Source organism: Taurulus bubalis, assembly GCF_910589615.1.
Source record: "Taurulus bubalis genome assembly, chromosome: 3".
Lineage (NCBI taxonomy): Eukaryota > Metazoa > Chordata > Actinopteri > Perciformes > Cottidae > Taurulus > Taurulus bubalis.
In genome coordinates, this window is record NC_136591.1 from 25752219 (window position 1) to 25779564 (window position 27346).

Below are 27346 nucleotides of genomic sequence, written 5' to 3' on the forward strand. Positions count from 1 at the left end.
AAACCAAAGGAAATATTCAAATAAATTAAATTGTGGCCACGGTCTTAAAGAAAATAAGGCTTTATTGCATAATAAGCAAGTACGACAGCTTCATACATGTCTGGGGACAGAAAAACAAACGGCTTGATGCACTGAAAACGCATATACAAAACATATGTACACAAACTTTGAAAAGGTATTTGGGAGTTTTGCCAAAAGAGAATTAAGGGGAAAAATTAAATATCAACAAAAAGTGGAATGCCGTGTGAGGAAATAGTGTCACAAAGAACAGAAGTGCAACAAAACACTTATATGTCAAGAGAGCATAAAGCTTTTACTTATTTGAGAATATATACATTAAAATATAAAAATGCATGCATAGTTTATTATGTTGCGGTATTTTTAGGGTACCAAGTCAAAAAAAGAAACTATATAAAACATTTGTAGAAATCGTTTTTTCACATGCCCATTATGTACAAGGTCATTTTGGACACGATTCAGAAAAAGAAAGAAAAAACATATTTAAGGTAACATGTAAAAGGAAATTCTTGTGTGTAATTTGTATTAATGGGAGCGTTGCAACATAGTAATCGTTTGGGCTTGGATCAGATACTAAAGGCTGCATGTTTTTGTCAATTTTATACTATTCTCCTTTACAAAAAAATACAAATCTGTATTCTCCGACTGCCAAATCCTTAACCAGGAGTTAGGTAAATTATATGAAATGTTTTAGTTGTTCTTATCAGAAAACAAACTATTAAATACCAATTTAAAGATTTAATCTTTGGAGGTAAAAAGGTTGATTACCAAACCCATCCAGAACCTAAAACAAAGATAGGGCCGTCAGCTTCTACAGGTTTCATGTTTTAATAAGGCACAATGATTCAGTGTATACAGTATTTGCAGTATCAAGACACTTTTCTCTATTTACTACAAGCTGTGAAATGATACATTTATAAATGATCTCCAATTCATTGAATAAACACTTTTTTAGACTTCTGAAATGCGTTTCGGTAAGAAATGTGATCAGACACATTTGATCAAAAGGAGCTGCAGCATTAAAATGCACGTTGCTTGTTTCTGTCTGTTTGCATGTGGAGGAAGATCTCAATAGAAATGAATCCAGGAAAATGGGAGCGACTCTATTGACATTGACAAAGAAGGCTTTCTGAAAAGTGTGTAAAAAGTAAGACAAGCTCAAAGATGAAAAATAAAAAGTTGACAGGGCAAGGATCAACATGCTTGTCAATGCTCCGTTCAAAGGTGACCACAATCTTGATAGAAATAAATAAAAACATTTGTTACAATGTTGAAGTAAATATTTGCTCCATTATTCAACACTCTGTTGAAAATAAAAACAACATTTTAGAACAGTGATTTAAAGAATACTTTTGTTTGGCAAACTCTTTCAGAGTATGGGAAATAGTAATAATACTGCTGCCACTCACTGTTCATGCAGCATCGTGCCATTTCTCATAACGGCTAAATAATTCGTGAGAAATGTAGCAAGGCAGGCAATCTATCCAAAATGAAACTGAAATTATATTTCTTAAGATATTTGTTAAGAAATCTAAAGAACACACAAACACTTGTTTGAGGGAAATGTACATACATGCATTTTCCAACAGAAGGTCCACGTCCAAGAATTAAACCCGGGGGTGGGGGAGAATAACTACATACACATATTAGAAGAAATGGTCGTCAATTTTTGTACAGGCCTACGCAAATCCTCAACTCCTTTGAGGTGAGTTAGTATGAAAATCCACCAGAATTTCCATAAACTGCCACATAGAAAACTCAACATGAATTTCTGTATCTGCCTCCAATCGTCAGTTACCCGCTCCTGTTGCACAGTCCTTGTGCTAATGTGAAGTACCATTGTTGTTGTCTGAGTACAAATGTCAGCATACCGGGCTCAGATGAGGCGGGAGTTCTTGAGGAACTGAATGAGGACCTGGTAGACGAACGTATACTGGGAGATGGTCTGTACCATCAGCATCCTCTGCTGCCTCAGCCCTGACAACATGGTAGGAACCTCCACGGGCTGAAGGAGAGGGAAGAAGAGAGCGGCAAAATACGTTGATTGAAATAAAAAGAGAAACGGAGGAAAGTGAGAGACGATCCTTTAAGGGGATCGACTATAAAACACTCAGAGTTTCATTAAAAGTCCACTCCTGCCTCCTCTCCTGTCACATGTATTTACATTGTGTCATTACAGAGGATTCAGGGAGATAATAAAGGGATCATAACTGGATTTACCCGGTTGGCATACTTGAGAGTATTTGAGGGCGTGTATGTTTTGGCAAATGCAGTGTATCTTTTAAGTAACTCTGCTTCTAATGTTTTTAAAGGGCCAGTGCAGGGCCCCCCAGGATTTAGGGGGTCTATTGGCAGAAATGGAATTGAAAGTTTGTTTTCCTTCATGCATTATCGCCTCAAAATAAGAATCGTCATGTTATTATATACGGGAGAAGTTTCCGTTGGTTGCAAACTGCAACCTCGTCGCTAGATGCTGCTAAATCCTACATACTGGCCCTTTAAGTCACACAATCTGCATCTTCATGGGCAACATCTTGATTTACAAAATAACTGACTTGTACGTTTTTTTCATCACAATCAACATAAATTCATGTCATACTTATATCTTGTCAAAGAGAAGCTGTGATCCTAAACATGACAAAAGCTTGACAGCTCATTCCAACTCTTTGCCCCCTGTAGTAAGTCCACAGTCCACCCACCTCATTGTGCTCCAGGCAGCTGATCATGAGCTCAGTGAGGATGACCACTCCGGTGCGACCCACCCCGGCACTACAGTGAACCACCACGGGAGGATTGAGGCTCTTTGAGGTGTCCAGCATGGAATTGGTGTGTCTCCTTACAGACTGGATCTCTTCCAGGTAGGCTGCAGGACAGAGGATGGAGACAAAGGTAAGATGTGGGCGTTGTGTCTGCCAGGCTGAAGAGGGAATTGTTGAATGTGATCAACTGCTATTGTTGTTCACTTGTTGTATAATAGCATCTTTTCATAGCATCTGGCTTCTTTACAGGATTGGCATTTACACACTTTCTTACCGACCAAATATCAATATCTTTCTCATATCTGTCTGCAAAATATGAAGATAGAGCCAGGAGAAGGTAAGCTAAGTTCAGTTTAAAGACTATGAACAGGGGAAAGAGCTGACACAATTTGTATGGATTAAACAATTGAGGAAAAACAAGTCATCTTTAGAGGTTCTTGTAGGTGTTTTTTTGTTGTTTTGTTTTTACCGTTGGAGTGAAAATAGCTTTTCTCTCTATCTTTGTGCTAAGATAAGCTAACTCCCGGTCCCTTCTGGATCTACCTTCTTGTTTACCACAGGCATGAGTGGGATATCTTGCCTAACTCTACAAAAAAGTTAATAAGCATATATTACAAAAAATATCAAACTATTCCTTTAATTAGACATTAAATAATGAAGGTATACGGATTAATTCAGCACTTTTTGTTGCCTCTTAAATTTCACACAAACTGATGCTGATAACGATGACACTCACAGAGGAATCCCTGGACATATTCGGGACAGCCCTGCTCCGGCCAGTCAGTGTACTGCAGGTGCCAGACAGTCCTCTCCTGGCCAGACAGCAGATGTTTGACCTTTAACCCCGTGGTGGCGTAGCAGCCTGAGTCGGTGCGGAATTTGGTGGTCACCTTAAACTTGCCATGAGTGGCTGAGTTGTGTTTGGAGCCCAGTTTTGGCCAGTAGCGGTGACTCTTGGATCGGCCACCCTCCTGGATGGAAGAGAGAGAGGGTAAAGATGGGAGGATGGGGATAGAAAAAAGAGGAAGAAGGGGATGAAGGAAAATAGATGACGAGCTCTAACATTCATACATAAATACAAAAGACACAGTGACACACACACACACACACACTCTCACTGTCATATATTTTTCAGACAAAGGCAGATGCCAGCTGTCTGACGCTGAAAAATATCCACATCTGCGGGTGCCATGTGTACCTCCTCAGCAGTAACCATGGCGATGACGTTGACCCCCTGCTCCCAGACCATCTGCCAGAAGTCGGCACAGGTGTTGGCTAGCGGGCCCTGGGTGGCAATGTAGTGCCACTCCTCCCCTCTGATCATCACCTGGGAAAACACACACACACACACACACACACACACACACACACACACACACACACACACACACACACAAATAATCAGTAAGTGCACGTGGAGATTACAGTGACTGTAGTGCAAATAATAAGCAGTCAATAAACAGGATAAAATGCTTACTAACAACCACATTTTAATTAAATAAAAACTCACGTTAGCCAGAAATGAATGACTTAATACTTTAAAATATATTTTAAAATGTTAAGAGCTTATTTATACAAAGACAATATTCTCATCCACCACTGGAGGGCAGTATAAACATCATGTTTATCCACAGTTTGAGTCTTTTCTCACGTGTATAAAAAACCCCTTCTTTGGCTTTCTTTTGCTTTCCCTCATTAATAATCACAAGGCCACACACAGCACTGAAAAACTTCCCATCTTCAGTAAACTCCAACCACATAGATTTTGGAGTGCCGTTACATAATGAACATGTCCCAGTTAATTCCTCAGGCCACCTCGTGACTGTAAACACTGTATTAAGACATGGATAGGGAATAAACAAGGCCTTTTGTTCTGTGGCAGCTACCTTAAATGACGGGAAAGTAAGAGGGTTACACCGTGATAGGCAGCGATTCAGTGCTGCTTTGGTGAAATGCAAACTCATGCATACACACAAGCTTGTGCACACATGCTGTTTGCAACTAAGCATGAATAGAATGCTAGTGAGAGCCGCTCAGGTTGACTTAAGAGGGTTTGGAGTTTGGACCACATTCTTTGGGAATTCCACAAGCTCTGTGAGCTTAAAATGCACAAACAGCCTTCAACAGCTGCCTTTCATCCTTTCCTTCGAGCCATTCGCTGCTCAGGAGTGACCACAACAAAGACTAGCAGAGAACTGGAAGTGTAGAGTTTATGCTCTGGGTTTTAATTCATGCCGTATGATGTGGGTGTTGCAATGCATTTTGAGACTCTAACTGTGATCAACTTGAGCCAAACAAACAAACTTGAAACACTTTGTGAAAATATGAAATTTGACTATTCTTTCCCTTCTTATTGGTTCACAATGGATGGATAATTAAAATCCAGGCCGTCATGTTGACAATGTAGACATCCAATGTTGTAAGATGTTATCCATCTATGGGTGTGTTTCCATGCACTTGTTTTTAATGCACATTTTAGATATGAAAAATTTAGACATAAAAAAAAAATTAAGCTCAGATGAGGAGGGATAAGTTGGTGTATTGATAAAAGCAAAATGTAACCGGTGCAATGAAAACAGACCTGGAGAATAAATCAGGACCTAAACGTCCACTGAAGAGACTCAAAATTGCACCGGCTGAAAACACCAGATCCATGTGGAGCGATGAGGAAACTCATGAAACAAACATGAATGCCATCTACGTTGTTATTCTACACTTTGAGGTTTGACTGCTGCGCGTTTAATGACATTATTATGTTGCGCTCTCTTCTTCTGCAATCGGTATAATGCCGTCCGACTGGAGAATTTGAGAGGACTAACTGATTATACCAACAGTAGTGGATGAAAACGAGCAAAGATTTGTATTTCTTTTAACAGTTTTCTGGAAATCCAGTTGTTCCCATACATTTGAATGGAAAGCTGATTCACGTGTCATGAATATTGCAACCGTCCAACGAAAACCATGTATCTTGACATTTTCAGAAAAACTGACCAATCAGGTATTGCTTTATGAATTTAGCTCATTAAGCGTGATAAGTAATTAAGAAAAAACATAGGATTTCCTGTAAAAATATATGGTTGCATATGCTTTTTTTATTGGCTCGTGAAAAGTTGACATTTTGGAGATACATGGCTTTCCCTGGACGATATTGCATTCACAAAAAGACCTCTCTACCATTCATGATTTAACACAGTGAAAGCATCCCACGAATCAGATTCAAGTCTGGATGACAAGGCAGGTGCTGTAATTATCACTTCAATTACTTGTTACACTTTTTAACATTTTACCCGTGACCCCTCGAGCACACCTTCATATGCGAGGCGTTGATGTAGCCCGTGTTGTTCTCTTTATTTGGCACAAGCTCAACCCGATTCTCTTCGTAGGGAACGACGTCACGGAATCGGTTGCGCTCTGTGTTTTCGGGCAGAGTTGCTGTGGTGAGAACACAGTCTGCTCTCTTCTTGGGCACCTGCTCATACTCAGTGAAGACCCGCTCCTCTTCCAGCTTCAACTCCAAGGTCTTACACTAAACAGACAGAGAGAAAAATAAAAAGAGAGGTGTGTGGGGGTGGGGGGGGGGGGGGTTAGTCATTCACATCATTCAGAGGTTTCTCTTGCAGTTCCAAAAGGGGCTTTTCATTCGTTTACATTCCATCACACCGAAGAGACTATTCAGACCAGAAGAATCCAGAAATCTCCTTATAATATACGTCAACATTTCTAAACTCTTGTCAGCACTCGCAGCTGAATACTGACTTCAACATCAAAGAACTCAAAGCATGTATAGTGCATCAACAAAGCTGTAAAACGACATAATATGCAATGGTGGCATTCATTCTAATGGGGGCACATGTTTATCAGGCCAGTCATGTTTGAGAGGGCAGCATCTCTGTCTCTCTCTCTTTTAATCACTTTCTGTGTGGCTCGCTCGCTCTCAGCCGGGTCACATTCTTAGCATACCGACGGGCCTAGAGGCGATAAGCACCACCATGCCACACGTTCCACAGCCCACTTAGGGCTTGCCCCCTTTAGCTTAGCAACAGTCTGGACAATGGCTGGGTTTCACACCTCCACACTCAGAAGGGAGCCAACAGACAGGATTTGTAAAATGAAATGCATTAAATAGTGAGATTATCAGAAACTGTCTAGGAGTTTTAAAGCGACTATCTTCAGCCAAGCTTCCTTTATCACTGCCAACAGGTGAGACATGTGAGTTAAAAGGTCTGATGTTAATCCTCCAATCATAAATCATTTTTTTATTCTTTAATTAACCATGAAGGAAGATGATAAAACTATTCTTAAACCATAAAAGCAGCAGTTGTGAAATGTGTTGCTATTACATTTTCAGTCCAAAAAATGTTTTAATGATATATCTCATAAGCACATTGTGAGCTTGTTTTGTTTCTAAATAAAATGACTATATCAAAACCTTTCATATTATAATGCATCCCAAAAGGTTTGGGTGGAACAATCTACTGTAGCAGCAGCAACACAATACATGTAATCATTTCAACCATAACACTTGTATTATTTAAAGTTATCAACAGTCAATCAACAGCACATATTGTCGGACTGAAAAAAACAAACAAAAAATGGCATTTGCTTGATCTTTCAAAATAATTTGTGATAAACAAACAAATGAAATCTTAAAACTCAAGCAACTCCACATATATTTGATAAAGTAAGAGCAATCATCTTACCCGTTCGTCAGTAGCAGCCTTGGCACCATCGTCTGCAGGACTCTCGGGGACAGGCATCCGGGCCACGTAGAGGCCGTTGAGCGCAGCCATCATCAGCGGCCTCTTCATGGAGTCCACAGACATCTTCTGTCTTTCCAGCGTCTTCAAGAGAGAGGAAAATCCTGGTGTCATGGTAACAGGTACCGGCAGCATTGCAAGACTGACTGACCTGCTGTGGCCTCAAAACGCTGAGCACGCACATGTGAGTGTTTCGAAGTGGGTGGGGAGAATTTAACGTGCATATGAGCGAGCGTGTGTGTGTGTGTCCTGTTTGTAGGATAAACCTGTCCACTTCCGTTCCAATCCACTTGTATTCTGTCCAAAGGCGTGAACTAAAAAGTCCTGAATGTAAAGCCTATTAATAGTAGACTTGCAGCTTCTTTTCCATCCCACTTCGCCCTTCTTTTGATGCTTTCATCCTTGTTTTGTCCTCTTTCTCAAATATTTCATTCTTGCAACTTGGTTTATTCCCACCTACCTATTTGGGCTGCCTTTTCCTGACTGAATATACGTTCCCTCTGTCACCCCGTCTTTTTTCTGCTCTGCCACGCTAGCAAACTCTGACCCACATTGCCCGGTCCCAACTTCCTCCAAGGATTACCTCACCTAATCTCTGAAGCTATTAAACCCCCCGGACAGCTCCACCTCCTTCCTTCCCTGTGGGACAGTCAAAACAACAGCTTGGGGGTCACCAGGGGTGTCCTCTAGATATGAGATAAACCAGCTGACGGATAACTGTTTTGGACTTTTGGATGAAAAAAAAATGTTTTCATTGACGCTATAAACAGCCGCCCACACTAGGTACTCTTGAACAGGGAGGTTTAGCTCAATTAAGTGAGGCGATTATATGGTTTAACTTACACCTGGACTCTGGTGCTGTGTCAAATGGTTGTGCCTAAACATGGAGCCGACCTACACAAGAACACCCAACACAAAGAATAATCTGAGGGATTTATAAAGGTTTTAGCAGCCGGGGACTCGGAGCCTAGTGCTACCCTCTCAGGTGCTGAACCCCAGATTACTGCTAATCGGGAGCTATGAAGCTAGCTAACAAACAGACTGAAATATTAAAACTGTATCAACATGGTGGGTTATTTGTTGTCTAGTAAATGACGATGTCCTGTATTGAAGTTTCTGTTGAATTACTTTTATATGTTCAAAGCTTTGGTACATACCATTTCCATAGCATCACTAATGAACAATGACATGTTTATTTTGATTGATACAACTAATGCTTATACACAGAAATATTTTCATGTATGTAATATTCGCAAACAAAAATACACAATTATAATATTTAATATATATTTATAGTGATAATCGTCCTGTCTTTTAAAATATATATTTTGTATCTATATCATAGTATATTATGATAATTATTCTAGTATTCTCAATTTTTTTATTTTCCTGTTCCTGTATTATATTATATTTCTAACAATGTTATATTGTTATTGTGATGATGATAATGATGATGTTATTATTATTAAGCTATTTATTTTATTTTGATATACCTATTTAAATAATTTTTATCGCTCAACCTCAATTTGTAGTACTCTAACGGTTCCCTCTGGATCGGGCGGTATGACCCCGGCTGGGTCCCCGGTAATATATGCAACTGACTGTTAATCCCCCCCTCGGAAAAAAAACAGGCCCCCTCCCGAGGATCTGGGAGCGTTTTTTTCAATCAAACCCACAACAGGTCAGCCCCTCCTTAAAGGGTCTGGGGGCGACCAAAAAGATGGACCAATCTTGAAAAGAAATAAAATGTAAAATGTCTTATTAATAACTACAAAACTAAAAAAATGACCTGGTTGACCCTGCCTGACTGATCTACTAGTCGTGCTTCACTGCAAGTGTATGGGGCAGCACTCACCCTGACTATATTATTATTATTGTGATTTTTGCAGTGTTAAAGGCACGTTTATGGATGCAATTTTGTAATTAATGTTATTTGCCCTGTTATTTATTTACGTACTTATTATTTTTCCTATCATTTCAAATAGCTCACAAAAATATATTTATTTTTTTGTATTTTATCAAAAAACATTATTTGACTTCAAACCACAATTTCTCTGAGCTCAAAAATCTAATGTTGTCCAAAACCCAAAGACATTGCATATAGATTGCAATAGTATACTAAAACCATACTTTACATCTGAAATGTTAGAAGCAGGTTTTGGGGGAATATTGACTAGTCAATTAATTAACTTACCATTTCAGCACTGATAAATAGCATGTATTATTAAAGAATATGTTGGCACCAACATAAAATAAAATGAGTTAAGGCATTGAGTTACTGAAGGATTCTCTTACCCTCTGAGCGATTTCCCGCTCCACTATGCTGTCCTCTAAGGAGAACATCTCCGACACCGGCCTCTCTTTGACCGGCTCCTTCCTCACCCTCTCCTTCACACTGGTCAGGTCTGGCTCTGAAATGGATGGACCTAAAACACCCCCATTCACCCCACCCTGGTCCCCTCGAGTCAGTGTCCCACCACCACCTGCACCACCACCACATCCAGGCCCGCCGCCACCTGGGCTCTGCCCAGCTTTGTGTGCTCTGCCCTGGGCTTGGTTTGAGTCCATTGCTTCCTGGTTGCTCTGCGGCCCTTGATTATGGTTGTGGTGGTGAGTGTGGTTGTGACCGTGGGTGCGGATTTGAGCATTGCTAGGAGGTCTAGGAGGACCAGGGTACTCTGGAGGGGGTTTGTTAGGCAGCTTGGCCAGAGCAGCCTGGAGCTGAGCACTAATGCTGATGTCCTCATTGAGACCCGGAATTTGAACATCCAGCTCAGGCCTCTCCTCTTCCTCTTCCTCCTCTTCTTCACTCTCACTACTGTGTATGAGCATGGTAGCATTAGAGAGAGTCTTTTGATGCTGATAGGCCACTGCCCCAGATGGTGTTACAGAAGACTCAGCTGATTTCTGGGCAGGCATCTGCACGGGCAACTCCTGTAGCTGCTGAGATGGAGGTGGAGGCTGGGGTTGTGGCTGAGGGGTTTGAGGCTGGGGCTGAGGAATGGACTGAGGCTGAGGGGGCATTACGTGTTCTCTGAGAGTATTCCTCCGATGAAGGGGAGGATTTATGCTCTTCATCACAATGCCCTCCATCCCTCCTCCTCCACCTCCTCTCATGCTGCTGATCACCTCCATGCTGTGTCTCTTGCCCAGGGTGGAGCGGTGCTTAGCAGCTGCAGTTAATGGTTCACTAACCTCCTGAAGGGACTGGTGCACCACGGCCGAGCTGTCCGGCTGGAAGGTCTTGACCGACAGCTGCACCATGCGGGTAACCAGCTCCGGGCTGCTGCCCCCCATGCACCGGTGGCGGTGGCTGGCCAGGTCTGGTGTGCTGGTGGCCGGGCGGAAGGAGCTGGAAGGGTAAGGTGGAGGAGGGCGCGACATGTGGTTTCTCAGCATGTTAGCTGTAGCTGCATAGCTTCCCGCATTGTTCCCCTGTTGTTTGGTATTCGCCAGCTCAGGCGTGCTGACCGTGTGAGAGATGGAGCTTCCTACACCTCCAACCCCGCCACCGCCTCCACCTCCATTAACGCAGGGTGAATGACAGGGGCCCTGGCTGCTGGCTGGTCCTCCCTGATGAGGGCCATGGGACACTGGCTTGCTGTAGCTGATCTGCAAGGCAAACATTTAAAGAAAAACTGTGTGAGATGTAGACAAGAGCAATACATTTAACAAAATCAAAACACAGATAATTCACCTCTACCTGTTTGGCGTAAGGTCCCGGGCTTGGCCCCAGGCCATGATAAGGGCCCCTCTCCCTCATCTCTGGCTGGCTATACACCAGAGCCTCAGGCTGGCGGTAAGCACATGCATTGCTGATGTTCAGGCTGCGCAGCGATTGGCTGTGGAGGTCATGGTGAGCGGGGAGCATACGTCGCTTCTGTCGCATGACAGCATCATACTCAGGCGTGGGCCGGTAGGACGGAGCAATGATGGCGCTGTGCCGGTGGCTGGGGATGTAGTCGGGGCGCATGAGCTCACTACCAGGGATGCTGAGGTTGGAAGACATGGGGGACGGTGGGACGAAAGTCTGGGACTGATTGAGCGAGCTCAGACTGGGGCTGCTGTACATGCTTCCATTGGGCACGGTACCATTACGAAAAGGAAAGTCCACCGGGCAGCGGTCGAGACTCGTCTCTGACTTGTAGTAGGGGTCATCATGGAAGATACTGTCTAAAAAACAAAAGAGGGAGGAAGAAATAAAAAAGCTGATTTTCTTTTTTTATATATTTTACGTAGTGGAGAGTATTCAAGCCAATAAAACAAATGAAAAATCAAGAGAAAAAAAAAAATTACATCAGGGAAAATCAAGAGAAAAAAACATAAATTATATCAGGGAAAATCACCAAAATTAGCTAAAAGCGAAGTTTAAACTTCAAATTGAGTGTACTGGAGGTGGTTCTGGATTTTTTTCCCCAGTGTTTTGATTTACGGTCATAAGTAGTAAACAGCATCTGTAGCATCTTCAAGGTGTTTCTGATGTGGTTCACTGTAGTACCGACCACATTTGAAAAAATTCAGAAAATGTCCCCACAGTAGTTAACCGACTTAGAACAGGAAAGATTTGGAATGTTTTCTTCCCACCATAATGAAGGAGAAAGTGGCATGCATGTCATTCCTCTTTACTAAAACAAATAGAGCATTCTCTCATGTGAAACTATCTCAAGCCCACAAGCAGGCAGACATACACACTCTCCGTCCACACAAACGGAGTGTGCTGAGGTCACACTACAAAATGATCCCACACCCACGCAAAGCAGCACACCCAGAATGTTTTTTCCATTCGTTCCGTTTTCGACATGAGTGAAGCTCTTCGAATTAAAATGCCGACTGAGTGTGTGAACAAGTCGATGAAAGAGTGAGGCACAAAATGAGGTCACTGCTCTGCACCCCAAACGTTGGACTCTAATTGGCTGGGAGATTGTAAAAATACAAATGGGCTGTGAGTCACACATCTGGCGGGAAAGACACAATTAGTTCCATTGAAATGCTTCAGTTATCATCAGGAAGGCTAAAATCTTAAATCACACTGCGGTCACAGCAATGAGCTGGAGGGGTTGAAATGACTCTATATGTGTTTGTCTGTGTGTGTGTCTGTGTGTGTGACACATACCTTGGGAGCTCTGTGTGTCCTGATAATGCTCTCCATACTGGGAATGCATCGACTGGAAGTTACAGGACTGGGGCCGCGGCTGAATGAAGAAACACATTAAATGCAATTAAGAAAAAGCAATTAATTTTTATACTCCATTAAATTGTGCATATCATAACACACTGCACATATTAAAACAGCCTTGAATTAAACTTTGAAATGTCACATTGCAATCTTTCCTATCATAACAGGTGACTGTGACCGACTCAGAGCTACTCTAGGGCTGTGGACTTGTCAACCACCAATGCCTGCGGTTCTCCAGACAGACAACTGAGCACTTGAGTGGACTGACTGAACAACTATTGTGCCACATTTAGCCGAGCCATTGTCTGGCCAGCAGGGAGGGAGACGCACAAATCACTGCCTTCATTGTCGCACCGGAAATCAGACCTAGCAACACCCTTGCAAACTTTCCAGCAACACCCACCACACCACCAAGGCATGTTAAAACCAAGGCTCCATGGCACAATTAAGTGCGGCCCTGAGTGGGAGAGCAGGGTCAAATCCCTAACCACAGCCGTTTCTGTCTTCCCTCCCAAATTCTCCCACTGTCCCCTGCCTTCTGGTCTCATTCGGTGTCAAACCACTGAGAAATAACCAGCCATAATGAACCATATCAAAGCAAGCAAAGGCTGCCGACGGTACCAGAGATAGACGGTGGGTCCAAGTGGGTCTCCTCCTTATTGGTGCAGGTGAGTGAGTGGGCCTAAAGAGAAACAAACACAAAATATGATTCACAAATTGAAAGTACCATGATTACCACCAGTTTTTTTTCTACTTTTTTTTTAACATAACCTTTAAAAGGTTGATGATCTCTATTTTAAACATTCAATGGCAGATAATTCAGGATATATGTGATATAAGTGTTCTGATTGGCCGTCTGCTGGCCTCGAGACTCACTCTGCACAGATCTTGTTCTGTTTGTAGAATTTGTGTCTGGAAGTGAAAAGACGAGCGATATACTTGGCCATTTCCATATCCTCCTGCAGATACAAACAGAGAGAAAAACATTGATATTTCGAATTAACACAGTTTGCCAGTGTATTTGTCTCTGTGCATGGATGTTTGTGTTTGCGCGTGCGTGCGTGCGTGTAAACTGAGTCCACCCGCAGACACAACACTCACCATGTGAAAAATGATGGTGTCGTCTCTGCTTGTTATCTCCACTGTGATGGCTGACTTGTTGTGCGCTATCGTACCAATGTCCTTCCACCTGTCACATACGGAAACGCAAACAAATGCACACAAGGGTTGAATTTTTCTCACACAAAATTCCTCATACTTTCTTACCTATTAATATATTTGTATTAGCCCCTGCTACCTCATGATCACTGATAGGATGAAAATGCATACAAGCTACAAAAAATAAATAAGTACGATGGAGGGGGGCGCTTACTTGTGGAGCATGATGGATCTGCCATTTCTGTGTTTGACAAACACCCCAATGAAGGACACACCGATGAAGATATCGTTTGTGTAGTTGTCCTGTGGAAGAAGAAAGAATATCGTAAGAACTGCATTCAAATGTGTGTGTGTGTGTGTGTGTGTGTGTGTGTGTGTGTGTGTGTGTGTGTGTGTGTGTGTGTGTGTGTGTGTGTGTGTGTGTTGTGTAGGAGGCTGGGGGTGCTCTGTTATTCATCTACCTTTGCAGCAAAGCTCTCCTGCCCAAAGCCGTCCAGTTTCTCCACCTCCTTGATGTACAGCAGCTCTGCCTCAGCGGTCTGCATTCGACTGGAAAGCACAGACAGATATAGTACCTGGTACTAGGTATTTCATTATCTCTGAACCTTTTTTTCTTGCACTTTCTCACATGTTCACGCATGTACAAACACTATAAAAATGAAACTGACAGGGCGCCCTCACATGGTAGAGTGGGCACCCAATGTACAAAGGCTGAGTTCTTGCTGCAACAGCCCAGGGTTTGAATCCGACCCACGGCCCCCTCCCATCCTATCTGACTCCATCATGAAGGCAAAAAGCCACAGAAAAAATATAGAAAACCCAAAGAAAATAAATAAAAGTGTACCAGTGACTCTTGTGCTCCTCAGCAACTTTCTGGGTCCACTCTTCCAGCACCTCGTCTCCATTTGGCCAGTTCTGAGGGAGAACCAAGGAGTGAGAAAAACATCAGGCAACAAATAAGAAAGCAATGGAGAAGGTGAGTATGAAAGGAAAGAGAAGCAACAGGTGATAATGGATTTATGACAGAGATGTCACGGGGAAGAAAAGGTGAACTAATTAACTAAAGCACCGTCACTTACTTGCTTTCAGCACCCTGTCAAACTGTTATACATCTAAACTGTAGTCAGTGGTGTAGCAATGTTTATAATAACAGAGTAATATAGTGTTCCAATAATGTAAAACATTTGGTATCCACTGGATCTTTATTCCTCTCTTTTTTCTGCCTGTCAATCAGGTATGCAGAGGGAAAGAGGGAGGAGGTACACAAGCGACACAAGAATGTGTGCCTTCAGGCAACACACAAAGACACACACACACTTGAACAGTGAAGGTTTGAGGACTCACCACTGGGAAAAGCACGTACTCCCTGAGGAAGTCCTGAGACATGAACTGCGTGAAGTCTCCAAAGTCAGCTAGAAAATACAAACACATACATTGTATTATCTTTTCGGGGATAATACTATTTTAATGTGTATGACAATAATATTTTAAAAATCACAAATCACATTAGCTGAAATGTATCATCTGTTGTGGTGCTCACTCATATTTTAAGAGGTTAGAAACCACACAAAAATTGCAGGGTGACATTCACACTCCAGATGGGATGAACATTGCATATGTTTTTGTTTGCCTTCATCTGAAAAGGTTTTATCTACATAGTTCTTAAGATAAGGCAAAAATGAATACTTTCCGAAAGAAATGCGTGTGCCAAAGATGTTAACACGTGAAGATAACATGTAAAGATAATTACAATCTTTCCCAGTAATGTCAAGGTTATTTTCTTCACTGCTTTCTACGTTAAATATTTTGATACCGACACTGTTGCTGACTGTTAAATTGCTAGAGAGCAAAAAAAAAAAATGGTACTCTTTTTTTTCTTTTATTGTGGTGAAGGTTTTTGTCCAATTATATAACATTAAGAGGGAAGCAATGTGCAACCACATTACCGGGTGCACACATCAGTAAATTTGTACTTTGGCTAATAGTCTTTTATTCAGAGTAACTAATAAGGAGCTGACTAATTAGTACACCACTAATCTCCCACCTGCACAACACCTCCATAACATTGTCAGGCCTCCAGATAGGGCCTCGGAGTACATCCTAAGTACTGCTCTGCTGTCTGTCGGACAAAAGGAGGTGTAGCGGAGGATCCTCGCCTCCCGACAGATAAGCGTCTTCCTCATGCTACTAAGGCTAACCTTGGAACTAGCGATAAGCAAACTGTCTGTTTACATTCCCCCCGAGACACAGACAGCACCCAGGAACAAGACCGAGGAGATGGAGTGAGGTTGTGTGTGTGTGTGTGTGTGTGTGTGTGTGTGTGTGTGTGTGTGTGTGTGTGTGTGTGTGTGTGTGTGTGTGTGAGTGTGTGTGTTTTAAGACTGATACCAAAGGAACTCAAGTGGACTGGGCTCTCCCAGTGGTATGCAGCCATATTAGGTAGTGAAGTCGAGATGACCTGAGAAAGTGTGAGTTTGTGCTCACTCTTTCTCTCTTGTGCCGCCTGTCTCCCTCTGGTAGATAATTCACATGAGATGTTTGTTCATGCGCGTGTGTGTGTGTGTGTGTGTGTGTGTGTGTGTCTCACCTTGCACTGCTAGGCCAGCTAGTCTGATCCCCTGCTCTACTGTGCAGTGGAGACGTCCATCCAACAACTCCTTCTTCACCTGCAAGTAATACTGATACCTAGAGAGAAAGAAGTAGGGAAAGACAGAAAGAGAGTAAGAAAGAAAGATTGAGAAAAGAAAGAAAGCATTACTCAGGTGAGATGATGTAGAGTGATACTGGTGTCAGACATTTATTTGACTTCTTGGGATGGCAACGTCAGTCAGTGCACCACTTTGGTCCAGACTGAAATATCTCAACAATCATTGGATGGATTGTGATCAAATGTTCCAGCAGATGAGTCATGGTGACTTTGGTGATTCCCTGTCTTTTCCCACAAGTGACGCCTATATCTTGACATGTTTCTTTCCGTTGTGAAATGTCTCAAGAACTACTGGATGGATTGCTATGGATTTTCTAATGTTATTCATGTCATGAATTTATGATAAAAACACTGGCAAATTATTCACATTCCCATCGGTTTTGTGTTTAGTGCAGAGGTTAGCATGCTAATACAATGCATTATAATGGGAGACGTGGTTAGGTATTACACTTGCTACACCTCAGCATCGTCACTGTGAGCACATTAGCATGCAGGCGTTAGCCTTTAGCGGTGACTAAGTACTAGATAGACTTTCTGACACTTCCCACCACAGAGCCGTTCTACCAGCTAAAACTCTACAAAACATCTGATGAGCTGGGTGGCAGCACAGGCACTCCTATTTGCTTTCAGAATTTGGTTGGTGGTTAATGTTATTTTTCCAGCTCGCCACACTGTCTCTGAACACCACTTATATAAAAAAAAATCAAGTTGGAAAACATGATAAATATCAGTTCAAAACATTTATCCAAAGAAAGTAAGAAGAGCGGGTGCTCAAGGCGTTGCACATTAGCAACTGAAGGATTGCAAACATCCAAAGAGACACCACAGGGACGTACGTACTCTTCTGCTTCTGGTTTGTGCAACAGAAAGTATGCGTCAAGACAGTATTGGCAACAGCGTTAGCCGTTTAAAACAATGCCAGAGAAGCCTGTTGCAGAATCCATGTGAGGAATGAGTGAATCACCTCTATTTGAAAAAACAGTGACTCATTTATGGCTTGAGAGGAATGCCAAATGTATACCAGTAGGGGCTAAACAATACGATTTTATAGGTCTGTACCTTTTTTGTCAAACAGCGAGCAACCAACATGGAGCTGGCACTAAGAAGCTGTGTCTGAGGTGGGACCAACCCACGCTGGACAAAAGAGGAGTATTACAATTGCTGTGCAAATGTGAGGCAAAACTGGGGACTATGCACTGCGGTTTTGGGCAGCGGTGGTTTTGCCAAGTGTAAGCTGATATGATGACACAGTTCAGATTGTTGAGCCCACTTGCATCTTTCCCATACTGTGGTAAAGAAAAGTCCCAAAAGCCAGAGGCTGAAATATACTGAGCTCCTTAAGTTTCAGAGCTCCTTTTGTCCACTTTTAGCAGCCGTCCAACTGGATGTTTGTCTTTTGGAGGATGGAGTGGCCACACAGGAGGAAAGAGAGAGAATTGTCAGGGTGACCGGGCTCAGCTGCGTAAAAACTTGCAAGCCGTTTCCTGTTTGTTGCCATGGTGACCACTGGCTGAGTCTTTCCGATGTGGGCTGTGAGACACCTTTTCTGACGCACGCGCGCGCACAGTCAGAAAGAGCTGTGAGAGCATTAGACAGCCAGAGTACACAAACGTCTATGTGGGAACCACTGAGCTATACATGCTTAGTCATTCACACACACACACACACACACACACACACACACACACACACACACACACACACACACACACACACACACACACACACACACACACACACACTTTTGAGGTAATTCCTCAATAACTTTTCTTTCCTCCGTCATCTCGGTTGTAAAAGTAGCTCTCACCAATCCTCCCGTTTAGCTCCCTGTGAACTATCAATTCCCCCTCATAGTTTCATGCCCTCCTTTATGTTCTTTGCATATTTCATGTTCATATTCTTCTTCAAATTCTCTGCACCACCACTTGTTCTTGTTCTTTTCTTTTTTGAGCTCCACTCAGCATACTCCCAGGCCTATAATCTGACCCCGCCCTCCTCCCTCACCCTGTCATTACACCCGTTGGCTAAGCTGCCATTCCGTTTCCGTGGCAACCCCCTAATTAACCAACCCAAACCTCCACGGCTGCAGTTGGTGGGAGGAGCCTGGTTGCGGTATGGAGGGGGAGGAGCCTCTCGCAGGACACAAAAACTCTTTAAATGATTGTGGACTTTGTTTTTACAAACTCTCCATGTTTTCCCAGCACTCTCTGTATGGGGTCTGGGGAAATGTTGAGGTCGACAGTGGTTGGTTCTCATTCTGAGGTTCAATGATAACAACATGATGTTTATATATATATATATATATATATATATATATATATATATATATATTTTTTTTTTTAATATATATATGTGAGGCCAGCAGTGGAGAAGTGGACGGTAGACTGTTGCAATAACTATGATCAAGTTAAAGTGTGACAGTGAGAGGCCTGTAAAGAAAAAAACTCATGAAGGAGTGGAAATTACACAAATATCACAAAACAAACCTTTTAGGCGTTTGACCCCGAAAACTAACCGTTGTCTACTTTTAAACATAAGTTGCATTTGTCTACAGGTAATGACCAGTTCAACCAAAGGGTGATTTGTCCTTCTCAGTTGGTTTCATTAAATACTTTTCAGTAGTTTTAGCTTAGTCTGTAATTTACAATAAAAATACACAATTGTCTGTATAGCAGCACAACTGTAGGATAACAATATGACCTACAGGAGGATACAACATCAGACAAGATAGCACTTAAGTATCACAGTTCCAAAGAAAACTCTAATTAGTCGGGAATGAGTTGAAGGTTTTGATTGACAATCTCAAAGGATACACATTCTTAGAGAGCACTCTCATAAATAAGATGTGTTAATGATTTTTCTATATACACATTTCAAAAGCTTTAACACTTTTTACTGAAAGCCTTTTCTCCAGCTCTTGATTCTGTTATTTTGCCGTTTATCTGGAGATGCAAAGTATAATAATGCAAGAACTGATTAGTTAAACTTTTGCTCACTTCCTTAGTTGTTGTAGCTGTCAGTTTAAAACAATTTTACTGCAATGACTAAATGTGTGTTCTTTAGATCAATCGAAGATCCACCGTGCCTGTTTAAAAAAATGTGCCTTCATAATCTAATCAAAAAATATATATATCTTTCCAGAATACTTTTTACGGGACTATTTCTTTGTAGTCCAGCTTTAAATTGCTTGACAGTAATGTTTCAGTCCTGAAACGCACATCTAAAAAACTGGGGCTGATGTAACCAAAACGGTCTACATGGCTAAATACCAACAGAGATACGTGAGAAAACATGTGTCATTAAAAGCAAATAAATCAACAGAACTTAATTAACAACTTAATCATGTTCTGGCCGCAAAGGCGATCACTTGTAAACCTCCATATACGTGTCCACAAAGATGTCCTCATGATGACACACACCTGGCACGTATGTCAGCTTGACATCACTATGCTGTAATAACAGGTGAATATACACACACAGACATGAGGTAGAGCTTTGCTCACTGAGAGTTACTTGTGACTTCCACCATGGCAGAGCGCTCTGCTGGCACTCCAGGCAGCCACACAGGCACAAAGGGCCCTTTATATGCCCACGCATGTTCAAGCCCGCCTCGATACATGCTGCCAGATGTCCAAGTGGCCGGGATAACAAGCCTGCAAGCATATGTGCATGCATGCATGAATGTGAATGTATGTGTGTACATATGCTTCAACCCCCTCCTCCACCACCTCTGCAGTGGGATGACCCTGACCACCCCCTCAACCCTGGATGGGTCCAGACAGCTTGTGTGGGAGGCAGGAGGATTTCACTTTGAAATGTGTTGAATCAGCAAGTGGGCACAACAGAGTACAGCTGTGTGTGTGTGTGTGTGTGTGTGTGTGTGTGTGTGTGTGTGTGTGTGTGTGTGTGTGTGTGTGTGTGTGTGTGTGTGATAACTAGCTGAACAATGCTAGGATTTCAAGGCTGTTGGTGCTGCTAGCCTTGGGGGCTGCTGAGGCCAGCTGGCCTCGCTCCGGTCAACAGCTCTCTGTTTAGGTTCCTCACTTTCTCTCTCTGGGCCACTTCATATCAGTGAGACAGAAAGGGCAGAAGATTTCAAACACAGACAAACCTTCTGCACGATGATGTGGTAAGATGGATCAAATCCAAAAGAGGTTATTTTCACAAAGAAAAACAAAAGGAGGTAGTACACGGTATCTACTTACAAGTGAGTAGTACATAGGTAGTCTGGGATGTGTACTCAAATCAGTCTGTGGGTCAAACACGGTGCAAGCTACTCTGAATGATGCACCCACACACCCACACACACAGACCAAAGCAGTCCAGTTAGTTGTGACTAGTAATGCGAGTAAGACATTACTCAAATTTATAGGTTTACATGGACTATTCTGGCCAGAAATGCACCCTACATATTCTGTTACAAAGCCAAAGGTCATCCCCCAGTGTTAAACTTCAAAACCAAACTTTGCAAAAAATTAAACTTTGTAAAAGTAAATAAATAAATAGAGTTTTTGTGCACTTACCAGCAGCATTTATCCGCAGATAGCAGCATCCCCTTGTTTCTGAGAGACAACGAAAATGTGTAAACTTAAAAACTAAATTAACAATTTTAGTGCAGTGGCTTTCTCTGATGTTGGCTCAGTGACATGCTAAAATAAATAAGTAATCCGCCTTGTGAGCACAGGCAGAGGCCAATGCCAAATATTTCAAATTGACAATCGACACAACATGCAGAAACTTTCTCAGACTCAATTGGATTAAAATGTGTTGCAAAACAGAGACAAATATTGTAAAACTCTATGTTTTTACAAAAACATAAATCTGACTGTATATGATGGACTACACAACGTGTGTCTTGCAGCAATAACCGCAACTACGAGCTTAATTGCATCAACATGACCTTTCCTGCAATACTGCCTTAATTGCTTGATAACTGGATTATTGGTGTAAATATGTACACACACACACACACACACACACACACACACACACACACACACACACACACACACACACACACACACACACACACACACACACACACACACACACACATATTTAGCCCCTTGCTTTCGGTAATTTTCACAGCTGCATGAAGAGAGGGAAAGAGAAACAGATGAATGGATGGACAGGAAGAGAGGGAGATCAGGTATCAGGTTACACATCAGTCAAACACTGAACTTCAAAGACCTGACCACATTATAAAACTCACATTACTTTCTCAGTAAATCTCATTTACTCAGAGAGAGGCTGAGTCAACACTCTGTCTTTCTGGTTTCTGGCAAGAAGTTAAGATTGTTTTAATTTGTTTATAAAACAAAGTAACCCGTTTTCTTTTCTTACATCTATTGCTGTTGAAATGAAGAGAAGAGGCATTTTAAACCAAAGACCTACATATCAGTTGGCAACAAACATTTTAAGCTCAGTAACAAAGTATGAATAGCAATTTAATTTTAAAAGGAACTTTTCTAAAAAAGGGTTTTGTGAAACAGTAAATTAAAACATGAGCATTCCATGAACCAAATCCACTCACTCCTTTTAGCTCACGCACACAACCATACGTTTCTATGCGGACACATAAATATGTGTAAGTTACAGCAGAAACACATGCGCGCAGCGAGCTTAAACCACATAAATAACAAGGTACAAACCCAAAGCCAAGTGTTGCTGCCAAACCTTTACTTTCTCCATCCCCACTTGTCTCCCTCTGTCATTCTTTCCCTGAATCATTCCCTTCCCCCTCTTCCCCAGACCAGGTGTGTCAGAAAAAAACAAAGCCCTGCTTCACTGGATCTGGCCCAAATCAACCTTAACTCAATAAATTATGTACATTTAAAAAGAGGGCCATTAGTTGTAACTGTTATCATTCCCACGCATTGATGGAGTCCTCAAAGGAAAGTACAGAAAGTACAAGAGCAAAGAATGCGTTTCAAGATTTTTTTCAATCCTGTTATTAGAATTGGGTGATAAAATAAAAAATAAAAAAAGAAGTGTGTTTTGAAAGTTGTGAAGATTGTTTTCAACTTGATGTGAAGAAAAGGGGAGGAGTCTTTCTCAACAGCTTGCCTCAGGGAGCGTGTATGTTCTTACAATGTGGTGTATTGTGACTAACTCTTCTGACAGGGCTGCAGCTGGCTTCTGAGAGGATTTTTTGGGGGAGTGCGCGAGGTGTGTGAGGTGAGTGTGTGCGTATGTGTGTGTTTTGTAAACCAGACCCCCTCCCCACACACACACACACACACACAGACCCCTTTACCCCCAACACTTCTGCTGGGAGGAATGTGTGGTCCGCCTCCTACGCTGGACGGCTGTGCCAACATTCCTGACAAACAAAAAAAGAGAAAGAGGGAAAGAAAAAAAGAGGACGAAGGGACGAAGAGGGAGAGAAAAAATGTGGGACTGGAGTGATATGGAGATCTGCTCTTGATAAAGGAGCAGGAGTGACACTATGTAGAGGGATTGTAAGAGAAAGAGAGGGGGCTTGAGAAAAGAGGCGACCATTGTTCCTTAAATTGCCCCTAAGGCCCCATCATAACCCCTTCAACCCCATAACACACACACACACACCCCGCAGGGGTTTCCTGGAATACCATCGCTTTACCAGAGCAGATCCTGACTTTTGTATAACGAACCTGCTCTCTCTCTCTCTCTCTCTCTCTCTCTCTCTCTCTCTCTCTCTCTCTCTCTCTCTCTCTCTCTCTCTCTCTCTCTCTCTCTCTCTCTCTCTCTCTCTCTCTCTCTCTCTCTCTCACAGACAGAGTGTCAGAGTATCGGGCCGGTCACTGATACGCGATGATTTCATTATTTTCTTTGTAAACACAGAAACCGCATGCCCAGTCCTTCCTCTCAAAAATAGAGGAAATTCTTCAGTGTAAATGGTTATCACACACCTTAAAACTAAATCTAGCATCAAAACATCATGGTGTGACCTGCAATCGACCTTTCCTACATCCAGCAAAGCAGAAGCTGCAAATTCACCAGCTCACTGCGAAGCAGACCTGCAGTGTGTGTGTGCGTGTGTGTGTGTGTGTGTGTGTGTGTGTGTGTGTGTGTGTGTGTGTGTGTGTGTGTGTGTGTGTGTGTGTGTGTGTGTGTGAAGGAATCTGAGATGGCAGACTGTCCACTACACACTGACCTCTGGATGGCCTTTTCACAGCTAGCTAACGTGCACATTTACACTCTCTCTCTCTCACTCACACACACACACACACACACACACACACACACACACACACACACACACACACACACACACACACACACACACAGTAGCTGATAAGCAGATTGAAATGATTTGTGGATGTCAATCTTATTCACGGCTGTCGCCATTTTTCCGTCTCTAGTTGGCTCGCTAAGTAGGGGGATGACAGCCCCATTCGTAATCCCACCTGCTAAACTCCGATTGGTCCCTGAAAAAGCCATGGTTTGCATGTTCCTCATTTTATCGTAAGTATGTCATGCAGTTGTGGGAATCGTTTCATTTCTTAGATTTCTTCTTGGAAATTTTAACAAAAAAAGGCACAAAAGGTATTGAGGTTAATACACTCTTCCCTTTCCAAATGAGATGGCCAACCTTGACGCAAAAATAACTGAATCAAGGAACACCCATTAAGTATGTTAGTGTCTGACATTTACAAACTGTAAGTGGTGTTTGGAGACCCTTTACCTGGTGGCTTCTTGCTCCAGCCGGGAAACACTGGGCACGTAGAACATGACTCCGAAGAAGAGCAGTGGCTCATTGCCAAACTTGTCCAGCTGCTTCTTGAGGGGTTTCTCCAGCTCCACCCAGCGATGGGCCGGGGCCTGGGTCTTTCCATGGAACCACAGCCCGAAGTAATGGGTCTGGAGCCAGAGGGAGAGACAGATGGAGGAGGTCAATGTGGTGCATAAGGTCAAGGGATGGAAATGACAGAAAAAGGAAACAAGACAAGAAGGAAAGGAAAGAGGAGAGTGGAGGTGAGAGCTGGATGGAGAGAGATAAAGACGCGGAGGAAACGGCCAGAAGGGAGATGGAGGAAATGGCCGTCAATGGGAGAGACAACGTATTGGGATGGGAAACAGAGGGTGCACGGGATGGAGGGAAATCTGTTATGGGAAATTAGTTGAGAAATACATTGTGGACACTTGAGCAGAGCAGAGAGGAGATTAAAGAACAGCTGAACTACAACAAGCACATATTTCTCCTTCAAATCTGATCAAACCTTTGACGTCAGCAGCGTACCTCTATTAAACACAAATATTAGACCAGACCAGGAAGATTACCCTGGGAGAAAGGAAACAGGCCGTGATCCTATTTCACAAAAGGCTCTTGTCCATTATTTTATCTAGAGATTCTTTAGTTATTTGAAAATGAAACGCAATGCAGCTGAATAAACAGCAGAAACAACATTCACAGATAACAACTCAGTGCTTCTGAAATATGCTATATGGATTACACACTGGTCCAAACAAGAGCATGGAAGCAGATGAGATCGAAAAGGCTGGAACCAGTTTGTGTGCCTCAAACCTGGACTAAGAATACAGATGTGCCTTGGTAACTTGACATTCAATATTTCTGCTAATCTAGATTGCATGCTATAAATCCTATAGAAGCCTGTTGCTATGCATCCAGGGTAAGTTTCAACAACATCCTGGGATTTGAAATGGGATTTTGACATGTTTCACAAATCAAAACAAACACCAACTTGCAACCCATGCATGAGCATGCCAGAGCCCTGTACGACGCTCAAATTGACCAGAAACATAACCCCGTTGCCATCTGCCATCTTTTTGTTAACAGCGCTCATAAACGGCTTTTGTGAAACAAGTGTCTTCAAAATAAATTATCTAAAAAAAAATCTCAAACTATGTGCTTTTTCAAAGATTTAGACCCAAACAACTCATGGCGAACCATGTAAATTAGAATAAAACAATGACGTTTTATTGGTGTGTGTGTGTGTGTATGTGTCATATCACGAAGAGGTAAGTACACCTGTTCTGTCTGCGTGCTTTGACTCTACTGTAATGAAAGTTGTAAAGCTGCAGCTGCAAAAACACACACACACACACACACACACACACACACACACACACACACACACACACACACACACAATTAGACACAATCAAGGCCTCAGGTACAGTAATAAAGATGAAAAAAATTAATTCAGATAGACACACACATTTTTAAAATGTCCTCAAATGCATGCATGGGGGAAGACGCGGCTAAAGCTTAGGACTCACATCACCGTATTTATAACATCACTGACACCTGGCAAATACCACAACACTACGTGAGTATGCACATGTACACCGCTCCTCTGTCTCACTTTGTCAATCAGTTGTCAACCAAACACAATCTTTGCCCGTCACACGCAAAACAACTCCATCTACAAACAATACGCCCCATGCAACGCTACATACCTGTGTGAGTACAGAGCAAGGTGGTGGTTAAACCTTGATAAAGGAAATGTAAGGGAACAGAAAGAAAGGGATAAGAGAAAACACACAGCGAAAGCATGGACAGGAGGGCGATGGGAGAGGGGGATGAGCAGTAGCTCTTTCTTCTGCAGAGAAAAGAGGACAGAGGTAGCCACACTTTGTTAGAGACAGACAAGGACCCTGCAGGAAGGGGACAGCAGAGGGCAGGGAGACACACACAAGGTGTGAAAAGAGACACGTGGCCATCACTCCGTCTGTCTGTCTGTCACACACACACACAATCTGACGATACATTCATAAAATGTCAAGAGATAATCTTACTTCTTTTGTTATCTGTGCATGATCAATGTGGGTGATTATTTAATTTAATTGAATTTAGTTTAATTGTCGTTAAACACCACGACAATTAGATAATTTGTAAGTACTAAAAAGGTCAATGTGTACGGTGATAACCTCTTCAACAGCACTTTGACACTTGAACTCTTCATTAAAACGGTAATATGTGAATCTGCGAGGTTAGCAGTTCCTCATATTGCCTTTACGTGTTTGAATGAAGAAATGATACCGAATTGATACTGAAACAGAAAAATTGTCCAACTATCAGCTGGCATATCAGTCTAACACAAGCATGTGTGTGGGTCACGTAATAAAAAAAAAAGACTCCTCCTCACCTCCCGTAGCTCCAGCCTTTGGGCCACCGCCTCCAGACATTCCTGTCCCGTACTCTCCACTGACAGAGTGCATTCAATCACATTGCTGTCCAGCAGGCGAATCCGTGTCACAAAGTAGTTCTTGCTCAGGACGTTGTAGCGCCGTGTGCGCCGCAGCTTCAGCCGGAAGGGCATGGCTGGCAGGAGGTCACAGCTGAGTCAAAGGTCAAAAGTCACAAGCAAGCCGAGAGAGGGGTGGGCAGGCTCTATGACCTGGCCGCTGCCCTCCTCACTCTTGCACGACGCCAGCCACACCACCGGGTGGAAAGATGCACCCTGGCAAGGCTCTGGCCCATTCCCAAAGATGTCCGGAGGGGAGGAGGAGGACAATGAGGAAATAGAGGATGAACGGGTGCTGCAAGGAGAGATGACAAAGAGAAGAATTAGTCACCTAGAAAAATATCGACAGACGTTTTTTGTGAATTCTTTTCAAGCGAGCCAACAGGAATGCCGAAACTACGTGTTGTTCTCATCAGTAAACCCCCAGCCTATCAAACCTTCCAACATCATATTTCCCACCTACCTCCCAAACAACACACACAAAAAAACAGACAAGACTAGCAGAATCACCAGCGATAACAGGAGCAGCAGCGGTGCCACAATGTTAGCAGAGGCAGGGATCACACGGTAGCAGACAGCTT

General features: G+C 42.7%; 1 protein-coding gene across 1 annotated transcript; it reads right to left on the reverse strand.

Annotated features, from left to right (window-relative positions):
• Positions 1–61: 61 nt before the first annotated feature.
• LOC306733995 (tyrosine-protein phosphatase non-receptor type 14-like) lies at positions 62–26840 on the reverse strand (the record flags this gene model as incomplete). Its single annotated transcript, XM_079215312.1, has 20 exons — positions 62–2023; positions 2718–2881; positions 3514–3748; positions 3976–4104; positions 6085–6303; positions 7478–7618; positions 9830–11146; positions 11238–11707; positions 12648–12726; positions 13332–13392; positions 13587–13669; positions 13812–13899; positions 14083–14171; positions 14330–14417; positions 14713–14783; positions 15213–15280; positions 16456–16553; positions 21099–21137; positions 24242–24417; positions 26667–26840. The coding sequence occupies 20 exons, from the start codon at positions 26838–26840 to the stop codon at positions 1895–1897; spliced, it is 3918 nt and encodes a 1305-aa protein (XP_079071438.1). The 3' UTR covers positions 62–1894.
• Positions 26841–27346: the final 506 nt, after the last annotated feature.